A 10,593-nucleotide genomic window follows, 5' to 3' on the forward strand; every position below is an offset into this window, starting at 1 on the left:
ACGGTAACCACCAGTGCCCTCTGTGCCACCACCAGGCTAAAGCCCGCGGGTTCTCAGACAATGCACAGTGCACGGGGAGGGGGGACTTCCCGAGTGCGGGGACAGGTGTCGATACAGTCACACGTAAATTCCAGAGACCTCCAGTCCCTGCCCAGCCCCCGGGCTCCACCAGACAACGCCATTCGTTACCCTGCTCCACAGGCCGCCCGCTGCCAGCTCGCTGGCAGGAGTCACTCCACTCCAGAAATTCCTAAGAAGGGCTTGCCTCTGATAAGACCAGGGAGAAAAGAATATATTGATTTACTTATGCAATGAGTGCTGCCAGGTGGCCTGAAAGCGCTGATGTCACCATGGCTCACCAGGAAGAGACCTGAGTTGGCAAAGACAGGACCATGGTTCTAGCTCCTCTTCCAACGCGGCGGGGGGCGGGGCGGGGGGAGGGTCATCGAGCCGATGCCGACACAGCTCCTGTTAGGAAGCCTGATGTGCACGAGGCGCTGGGCTGACACTGGACATGCCTGGCGCGCTGTCATCCTTGCCACGACCCTAGGGGGGAGGCGGGTGCTGCTCCCCCACAGCCCAGGAGAAGGAACTGGTTCAAGGTCACCTACTGGGCGTAAACGGCAGAGCCAGGACTAGACGTCCTCTGAAGATCTTCAGGAAGGGCTTATCTACGGCAGGGAACAGTGTGGTGTGTCAAACCAATGTTCGGCGGGAGCCCCACAAACGGTCTTCTCCATAGTGACCAAGGTGTCCACACGCTCACAGGTGTTTCTGTTTATTTCTCTGGCGTTAGAAAGCCCCTTTCCCTTTGCTGCCCGCCCCTCTCTCCTCCCTGCCTCTAAGTTCCCTGAGAATGCAGAGGTGCAAAGAGTAAGGCTTCGGCCCTGGCTGGGTAGCTCAGCGGGTTGCAGCACTGTGCCCATGGGCCACAGGTGCGGGTTTGATCCCTTCAGGGCACGCACAGGAACCAACCAATGAGTGCATGAACAAGGGGAACAACAAATCAATGCTTCTCCCGCCCTCCCTCTCTCTAAAATCAATTAAAAAAAACAAGGCTTTGACATCAGACAAACCTAGATTCACATTCCAAACTCTGCCTCTTTCTACCTATATGACCTTGAGTTTGTGACTTGACCCTTCTTAGCCTCCGTCCGCAAAATGCCAGAAACAACACCCTACGCCACAGTGCTCGGCACGAGACAGGCCCTGGATGAAGATGATCAGCGATAACTCCGCTCGCGGTCCTCACGGTTCCCACCAGGTGCCAGTTACTATTCTCATTGTGAGCGAGACAAAGGCAAACAACACGCTCAGGAGGAATTCCTGGAATACGCGGGCCGCGCTCTAGCTATCCAAGAACGGCCCCGACAGATGCAGGACTGGGAGGCTGTCCCGGGGCCGTCTCATCCTAGCGGCCACCTGATCCCTGTATCTTGATACTTTACCTTCCAAGTCAGGGACCAGTCAGTGGATCTGAAGGGCTGCCCCAGTGATGAATCAAACAAGTAGCCGCCTGCAGGCGTGGAGGCAGCCAGCACGGGGATGGCCAGGCCGCCGCCGCACCGGGCCCGGCAACAGCAGGCAGCCGGCGGGGGAAAGTCGGCAGCTGCCGTCCTCGGCCTGGTGTCCCGGCTGCCAGAGAGTGATAAATGGAGCGGGGGAAGAAAAAAGCCAACAAAGGTGTCCCTAATCTTGATGCCGCTTCATTTTTTTCCTCTGGCTGACCATTGAACTAGAACTTAAGCCTCGGTCCTTTTTCTTAGGCAGACATTTGAAACGGAAAGATCCCATTTCTTCCCAACAGTGAGCTGTCAGCGGCAGAAGCACTGAGAAGGGAATGGGGGGGGTGGCATGGGACCCACTCCACTTGTCCTTTTCTTCCCTCCTCCCCACTCTCCCCTGGCCAGCATCTTTCTAGAATGGTCTATGTTCTCCCCACACAACAGTGAATGCCTGTCCCCCCTTCCTCCACCGCCCCCCGTTATTTTGGCAAGAGGTTTTCTGCTCCGGAGCTGGGGGCTTAATGGCTTGCTGGTGAAGGTTAAATAACAAAACGCCACTGTATCCAGTTTCGGATTTTTCTCTCCTTTTATCTCACTCTGAAACAGGGACGGGAGGCAGCGGACAAGGCCGTCAGCGGCAGCCCGAGCCTGTCGCTCGCTGTTCTGCCTGAGGGTGCGCCGGCCAGCTGGCCCTCTCAGCGCCCGGCGGGATTTTTTCACAGGGGCTCAGCCCAGATCCAGCCTGCAGCCCTGTCCCAGTGGAAGTGCTAGACGATGTCACCCAAGCCATTTCTCCAAAAGAAGGAAATGGATTTCTCTTCTCTGGGCCCCTCGCTGAGCTGGGGGCTGCAGATCCTCACTGCGCGGTGGAGAGCTCCTGACACAGAGCACAGCCAGCCAACGGCCACTGACCTGGCACCCCCCCACCCCACCCCACCCCGTGAATGCCTTCAAAAACCTGACCAAGGCTTCTTCCACCCAGAGCTTGGCAGCAGCACGCCGGCCACCTCCAACCGCCTCACAGTCCCACCTCGCTCCCCTTCTGTGTGCCTGAGCTGGGCGTCCCAACCTTCCCAGTCACTAAGGCAACCCGACTCTCTTCTCTTCAAAAGAGCAGTGTTTCCCAGCTACCTGAGGTCCCCGGGGACTGCAGAACCAGGTCAGTGTGGCTAGGTCGGAAGCAGGAGGGACGGTGACAGAGAGGAGCTGCCGTGGCTACTAATTCCCTGGCCACTGGGAGCATGTGCCCAAAGTGACTTGGAAATGACTCTGACCTCCACCCACACGGCGTCCTTGTGCGTGACGCCCCCTCCCAGCGCTCTGGTTACCCGGCTGTTCCCAGGAGGGAGAGTCCGTGCCCCGCAGTCCCCCAAGCCGCCCGCCATGTGGATCTCACTGGCTCCCCTGGTCCAGGCGCCTCTGCCATGTCTCTCCTGGAGATCCATAGCAGATGTGCCTCGTTTTAGGAATAAGCGGTAACTCCCGAGGGCAGCCTGTCGGCAGGGCACCCCGGAGGTGGAAATGCTACTGCTAACGGGACTGTGGATTCCGGAGTTCGACTAACTGGGCTCCAACCCGGGTTGCATCACCTGCTGGTGACCAAGTCTCACTTTCCTCATCCGAAGATTGAGATAATAGTCCTAACCTCACACAGGCAGTGAAAGGATTAAAGAAGATCATAGTATAAAGCACTCAGTGCACAACATAAAAATTCATGCTAGTATTTATTATTATTTTATTTGTTTATGAGTTCCAAAGTCTCTTATTTCTTCCTGTTATCTATACTAGTGCTTTTTAAACTTATTTCTTTCTTAATAATCGGCATAAGATGTCCCCATGCATCGCAGAGTCCCCGGTGATTAAAGAAGAAAAGCCCACTAATAGTTTGTAAGGCACATCTATAGGCATCAGAAGATTACGAAGAGAGGTGTGGAGAATAAAGGCTTTGGGTAAATACTATGGCCCACTGGTTGTAACTCCTGCTTAAGAAACTGGTGAGGCCCTGACTGTGGTGGCTCAGTGGGTTGGATGTCATCCCACAAACCGAGGGGTCGCTGGTTCGATTCCCAGCCAGAGCACACGCCTGGGTTGTGGGCCAGGCCAGGTCCCCAGTGAGGGGGCATGTAAGAAGCAACTGATCGTGTTTCTCTCCCTCCCTTCCCCTCTCTCCAAAAATAAATTTTAAAAATCTTAAAAAGAAATAAATTGGTAAAAAATGGCCTTAGTCTGACAATAACCTAAAATCCACTCTAATTGGTTATAAAAATAGAAACTCGCAATTGCCGGCACTTTAACTGTTCGACAAACAGCAAACTCCTACGACACAACTCACCTACAACTATGACACCATGAAAGAAAAACTCACGGGTCTGCACAACGAAAAAGGCATCCGAGGAACTCAGCCACAAGCACAAAAGATTCCCAAATTATTGCAACAGACGAGGAGAAGCTGGATCTGATTTTTTGGGAACAGTTTTTGTAACCGAAAGAGGAAAGGAGACTTGCACTGGAGGCTGGAGGTTGACATTTATTTGCTGTGTGACTTTGGGCCAGTCCCTTGTCTCTGAGTCTGTGTCAGCTGTGAAATAAGAATGCTAGACGACACGACCAGAAAGGTCCGCCCTGCCTGCCCACTGCTACAGAGCTGGGCGGAGATTCGGTCTCCGCTTGACTTAAATGTTTTGCAGGTACTTCTAGTAAAAGCTAGAAAAGCTGCCGTCCTCGTGTGTTCCCTGCATGCCAGTCTCTTTGCTAGCTGCCCTGCCTTCCTTTGCTCATTTAATGCTCAGAACTGCCCTTGCTGGCGTAGGTGCACCGCCCCATCCTACAGAAGACAAAATCGAGGTGCAGAGAGCGTTTGGAACTTGTCAAGCTCGCTCAGGTAGCACACGGCAGATCCAGGACGCGGGGCCGTAAAAGGCTCACCCTCTTTCCATGAGCCACCTGTGCTCTCTGGTGAACCATAGTCTGGCCGCGCCAGAATGGCTGCAAGTACGTGAAATCATGGCTGTCCCAGCTCCAGTCCCCAAAGCTGAATTCTCTAGGCCATGGAGCAGAAGTCTTGATTCAGCAGGCAGCTGGGGGGTACAGTGACTGGAAATGCGGGTTCACCAGTCGGCGTGCCTGTCATTCGCATCTCAGATCCACAAAAGCTGAGTGGCTTCACCAAACTCAGCCTATCCTCAAGGCTGGTAGGGGGATTGAGAGAACTCACGCCCACAGAGGTCTCAGCAGACTGCCCGAAAGCAGTAAATGCTCAGTCATTATTTCCTGCCTAGCTAAACAGGAGGGAATACAGGCAGTGATGCGCAGTTTCTAAATTAATCTATGGTGGCAATTCATAAACCTGGGGTCCGCGAGCCCCCTGAAATTACATGCCAGAAACTGTGTTCACGCTTTTCCGCAGGAAGTGTCCTTAACCTTTGTCAACTTCTCATATGAGCCTGTAACCAAAGGAGGTTCAGCTCTTTTGACTGCTGCAGACCCAACTTCCTACAACAGAAACGACCTCTGAAGCACTAGCATAGCTCCAGCTCTTCCTCCAGTCCTGAGAGACGCTGCTAGTCCTCTCGGCATGGCCTTTCCGCCATGTGGGTCTCAGGGGCTTATTTCACAGACCCCCCCCCCCCAAAACTGTGCCCAGAATTTGCAGGTGGTTCCTGGAAGAAAGTCTGACCACAAACCACAAAGTGCACAGGATCGGGCTTCGGGAACCTTCTCTGCAGGGCCAGCTCCAACAATCCATTCTTCCTCAGAGAACAACCAGGGTATTTGTCTTGGCACACCACTAAGTTAAATACCTGTGCCACGCTGGCCCTTTGCTGGCAGCTCCCAGACGCTCCGGGAGTTATTCCGCCAAGGAAGACCACTCCACAGGGTGGCACCTCATTCCCCGGGGACCCACCACCTGCCCAGCCAGGGTGCTGCTGGAGCCTTTGGCCCAGTAGGCAGGGCCCAAGCTGCCCACTGGACCCTCTCCGGTTGTTGGGACAACCGTCCTCAGGAATTTCGGCCCCCCCAGTCTTCCCCTGGGCGAGAAGGGGGCAGAGTTGGCAAGGCCAGCTGCCTGGCTGCTCTTCCAACCCCCTGGTGAAAGGGAAAGCTGAAAACTGGATTCCCTACCCCCAGCAGCCTCCAGGCGCGGGGCACACAAAACAGCTCGGCCCCAGAGGGAGGAATGTGCCAGGACATTCTTCAGGGTTGGTAACCCGAGACGCTATTTTGTTCTTGGTGGCTAAGAAATCACTTTTCTGACTCAAGGACCATTTGACTGACTTCTTTTAAATTCAGGGGAATGGGCAGGCATCGCCTTGATTCAGGTAAGGTAAAAGCCAAGACGAATGCAAACACTCTGAAGGACTAGAATTTTTGTGTGGGGTCTTTTTGTTTCACAGCATTACCCAGCTACAGAATTTATCCCCCCGACCCCTCCACCCCAAAACAGCCTGGCTTTGTTACTACATTTGTTCCTCCTCTTCACAGTCCCCGTACCCTGCGGCCGGCTCCCACCCCCAAATTCTGCCTGGGAGTCAGCAGGGGGAAGGAGAGGCCGAGGAGTCTGAAACCAGAGCCGAGAGCTGGCAGGCTCCTTAGAAGCCATCTCCTCGGCCCGTCCTCCGACCAGTGCCCCGTCCTCCGACCAGTGAAGCACCTGCACCTGAGAGGTTGAGTGATCCGCCTGAGGCCCACAGGCGGGGCCAGAAGGAAGTCGTCCCTGCGCTGCCGGGCAAGGGGATTCCGGAGAGGTCAGAAGGGAGGCCCTCTGCCCGGCTCGCGGCCAGACGTCCAAAGTCGGCCGCAACAGGGACCCCGGGGCTGCACTCAGAACCCCTCAGCCCCTACGCTCAGGGGCCCCCACACCAGCCCTGTGCAGGTGCGTGACCAGGAGGCACAAAACCAAGGACTTGCAAGGTGAAGAAGAACGGAGCGGCTCCATGAAACACCAGTAGGTGTTTTAACTCCTCTCCGGCGCTTGCCAATCTGCCGGAAGAGAAGGCTGCACAGGCCTGCGGCAGCAAGGCCTGTCGTGGGGCCTGTGGGCAGACCCCGGCATGGAGCTCGGCTACAGTGGCAGTGGGCTGTTTCTTTGTTTTTTTTTCCTCCACTGTAATTTTAAGGACTCTTCCTACGGAGGGCAATAGATGTTACTAGCTTCCCACTTGTGAAAGTGGTTTAAAATTTTTCAGACTGAGTTGATTTAAAGTCAAGTATTATGTAAGCGATAGCACAGGGAGACAGAGCAAAACAGTGTGAAGGTCGTCTACATAATGCCAACATTTGGGAAATTACGCTTTAGTCAAGTCAGGTTTTCACGGAGGTAAGACAGCGTGCCCTCTTCCAAGGGCAAGGGATTCCTGTTGTTTGAGAAGCTTTCTACAGCGGTATTATCCTCTCGGAGGCCCAGGAGACTCCGCAGATGCCGGCCCAGAGCGAGCCAGCAGTGCGGGGTGCGCGGAGGTCCGCCTCCCACATCCCGCCACCAGCACACCTGCCCCGCACACCTGCCGAAGTGAGCCGACCTTCCCGCGGGGAGGGCACAGAGGCTGGAACTTGTGTCGGTTCCGGGAGAGAACAAGGGGCTGCCCAGTTCACCAGCACAGCTCGCCCCGAGTGGGTGGGGAAGGAAAGGGAGTCAGAACACGTCGGGAGGTGAGACGTTCGGAGCTAGTGAAGAACCTGGCGTATGAGAGCCGTGAAACCATCAAAAAGATCGAATCACACCCCTGGGCCTCAAATTTTCTCCTATGTTTGAAAATGGGAGTCAGGCTCTTATCTTCTATGTCCTTTCCAACTTTTGAGAGTTCCACTATTACTGCCCCCCTTCAGAGCAAACCATTAGTGTGACATACAGGGAAACTGAGGCTCAGAAGTTAAAGTAGCTTGGCCCGGGAAAGCTCTCTGGCATTAAATATTTCTCCTCCAGGTTCCCGTAGTGAGACCTTCAACATGGTACTGAGCATAAAGCAACCCCTTAAATGTTGAAGTGAATCGTGCTCACAGGAGCTGCTGGGAATCTGAACTCTCACCTTCTTTCTGCCTTTTCTGTTTTTGTCTTAGTTAACCCTCACCTTGCTACACACCCATCCTGTCCTTCTGGGACCTCCATCCCAACCCAAAACGAGGAAGCACCCAAAAATTCACCTTCATCACTTTACAGGCACCTACTGCCCAAGGTCACAGTGACCAGGTGAAAATTCCACATTCCTGAGACACTTCGACAGACAGCGCGTTAGGAGGGGACAACAAAGGTCTCCCAGAGGGTGGTCCTACCTTCCCCCGAGGACATATACAGGGAAGATGTGCATGTGTGCAAAGAAATGCCAAGCAGTGGAAAGCGAGGGAAAGTCTGGAAGCTAAGAGCCACACCAGGCATCTCAGACTCCACCTGCCTCAGCAAAAAAAAAAAAAAAAAAAAAAAAAAAATTCCCGTGCTACAGCCGGCGTGGTGGCCACCAAGGTCACGACGCGCTCGTGCAGGGCTGAGGAGCCCGGTCCCCAGAGGAAGACAGGGAGGAGGAAGGGGCGACGGGCTGGGCTTTGCGGAGGGCTCCCACCTTCATCTACATCCTCACGGCTTCCAAGTTGCTGTGGATTCCTGGGGACCCAGCCTCCCCAATCAGATCAGCCCTCCAGCCCCCGCCCCCACCGATGCTCCGGTGCTCTTCTCTGAACCTCAGAGGCGCCTGTCAAAAACCACACTCCGGGCTCCCGTCCCCTGCGCGTAGTGTCTGTCCTTCCCCCAGAAGTCTCCCCCGGACTCCCGAGGCCCTGCCAACCCCTCCTGACCGATGCTGCCCCATCCCCCTCCCCGTTCTCCGCCCCGCGCCGGGGAAAGCCTCCCCGGGAAGCCCCAGCATCACTAGGCTCCGTCGTCCCCCCACCCCCGCCCGACTTCTCTTCCTAAAGGGGGCGGGGGCGGGGCTAGAGCTTGAGGTCAAAACTCGGGGCAGGTGCGGACTGGGGCCTAAGTCCTCCATCTAGGGATGGCGGAGGGGGCCGCCTGGGCCACCTCGCGGGCTGTCCCCTCCTCCCAGCAGCCCAAGGGGCGGCAGCAGCAGCGCTCCAGGAGAGGAATGGGAGCCGGGGGCAAAGAGAGCGCCAGAGACTGGCAGAGCGCCGCCACCCCACCCCCGCCCTCCTGGCCAGTCCCGGCGGGTGGCCCCTGGGGCGGGTGGCCCCTAGGGCAGTAGGGGGCGCAGGTTAGGGTACGGGGGCCTCCCGGGTCCTACGGGTCCTACCTGTCCCGCGGGTCGATCCAGCTGGTGGTGCGGCTCGTGTGGTCTATGTAGTAGACCTTGCCGTCGAAGTCGCGCGCCTGCTCCCAGCCCTGCGGCAGGGGCAGCTCCGGCCGGGGCATCTTCCCAAGTGCGGCCCGCGCTCCCCCATGCAGCTCCCGACCGGCGCTGGGGCCCCCGGCTCAGCGGCTCCGGCCGGCTGTACCCGGCCCGGGCAGCAGCCGAGGCACCATAATCCGGAGGGGTAGGGGTGGCGCCCGCGGATTGGGGGCCCTAGTGAGGGCCGGCCGGCGCGGCGCGGCTGTCCATGCGGCCCCAGCCCGGCGCCGCCCGCTCCTCCCGCCGCGGGCCTCTCAAGCTGCCATGTGCGCCCGCAGCGGCGCGGTGCGGGCTCGGGTGCGCGCCCGGCCGGCGGGGCAGAGCGAGCCGAGCGCAGCTGCCGCCTGCCTTCCTCCGCCGCGCGGCGCGCGGCGCCCTCCACGCCGCCCGCCGCCGCCTCTTCCTTCCCTCAGCCGGGTGCCGTCTCTTCTCTCCGCTCCGCCGTTCTGCGCCCGTTCGGTTTGCGACTTCTGCCTCCGCCAGGTGCGGCTCAGGCGCTGCAGGTAACCGCGCTGCCCCGGAAACGGGAGGCGGAGCGCCGGGCGCCGGGGTTCCAGATCCCCTCCCCACGCCCAGCCGCGGGGGCGGGTCCTAGGGCCCAAGACGCGCCCCCTCGCGGGACAGTCCGAACCGCCTGCCGCCCGCCCTTGCGCGGCCCCGGGTCAGAGCAAAGGGAGACCTCCCCTTACCTGAGTCCCAGACCCAGGCTCGAGCCCTAGGAGGCTGAGCAAGAGCCGCTCTGCCTCTGCGTCCCAACGGTCCCGGCTTTCCCCACCCCGTGTCTAGGCTCTTGGCACAGGTGGCCCTACATCTTACAACTCCCCGCTTCTCTGTTCTGTAGAACCCGGAGCAGGCAAGAAGTGGTTAAAGAGAAACATTCTTGTAAATCGGGGAACATAAGTTTTCCAGGATCTCTTATCCCTTCCCCCAACACAGGCACCATCTGTCTCCCTCTTATCCATTCTTCTCCCCGTGTTGTTTCTCCCATCCCCCCACCTCCCGGATTTGCAAATGTAGCTGGCTCTCCTCGGAGTCCGTAAAATTCGGAGTGCCGTGACTCCCCTCCCCCGGGAGGACTTCCAGAGGGTATCAGGGCGAACACTTAGCAAAAGTAATAGTACTGATGTTGGTGTTGTTAGCTAAATTGAGTGCGGAACCGCCCCCGCCTGTGGGCTAGCAGCTTCCCAGGCCGTTTGTTCTCTTCTCTGATACCTCGAGGTAAGTATGTTTCAGGCTTGGGGAAAGAGGGTTTTGTTTGTTTGTTTGTTTGTTTTGTTTTGTATTTTTTTAAGAATAAAGAAAATAAAGCAAAATTTCATCTTGGAAAAAAGAAGAAATTTAGAAATCAGACAATATTTTTTGAGAAATTGAAAATATGTATTTATGAAATAGAAGGTAAGCATGATTGAGCTGTGGATCAGCTGGTTTGTCTGTGTTTCCTGAGTGTGTTTAACCATTTGAGCGGGTTTTTTTTATGTTATGTTTTTGTTTTTGTTTTTGTTTTCTGCCCTGTATATATACAGTCAGGAAGCTGGACTGGAGGGTGAAGCCCGCGCTCTGATGTATCCTCGGACTGAGCCCCGCAGTCTCCCTGAAGAGCCAGCATCTTGTGCCGTATGGGCCCCGGTGGGCTGAGGCACGGAGGGAATCCCACGGTCGTGGCCTCAGCTCCTCAGCAGAGAAGACCCACCATGGCAGTTTCTCACCTCCAAATGCCTTTGCAAAGTCAATTACTTCCCTGAGGAAGGGCCTGT

At 56.6% G+C, this 10,593-nt stretch overlaps 1 protein-coding gene across 1 annotated transcript in view; it reads right to left on the reverse strand.

Annotated features, from left to right (window-relative positions):
• The window catches only part of WWC1 (WW and C2 domain containing 1), a 119,219-nt gene extending 110,235 nt beyond the window's left edge, over positions 1-8,984 (reverse strand). Inside the window, exon 1 of the mRNA XM_054568072.1 lies at positions 8,744-8,984. Within this exon, the coding sequence (XP_054424047.1) occupies positions 8,744-8,862 (119 nt within the window). The 5' untranslated portion in view covers positions 8,863-8,984. The remainder of the gene's footprint in view (positions 1-8,743) is intronic.
• Between the last annotated feature and the right edge of the window lie 1,609 nt (positions 8,985-10,593).

This window comes from Pteronotus mesoamericanus, unplaced genomic scaffold (assembly GCF_021234165.1).
Source record: "Pteronotus mesoamericanus isolate MK-2021 breed Mesoamerican mustached bat unplaced genomic scaffold, CSHL_Meso_final contig_2, whole genome shotgun sequence".
Taxonomy (NCBI): Eukaryota; Metazoa; Chordata; class Mammalia; order Chiroptera; family Mormoopidae; genus Pteronotus; species Pteronotus mesoamericanus.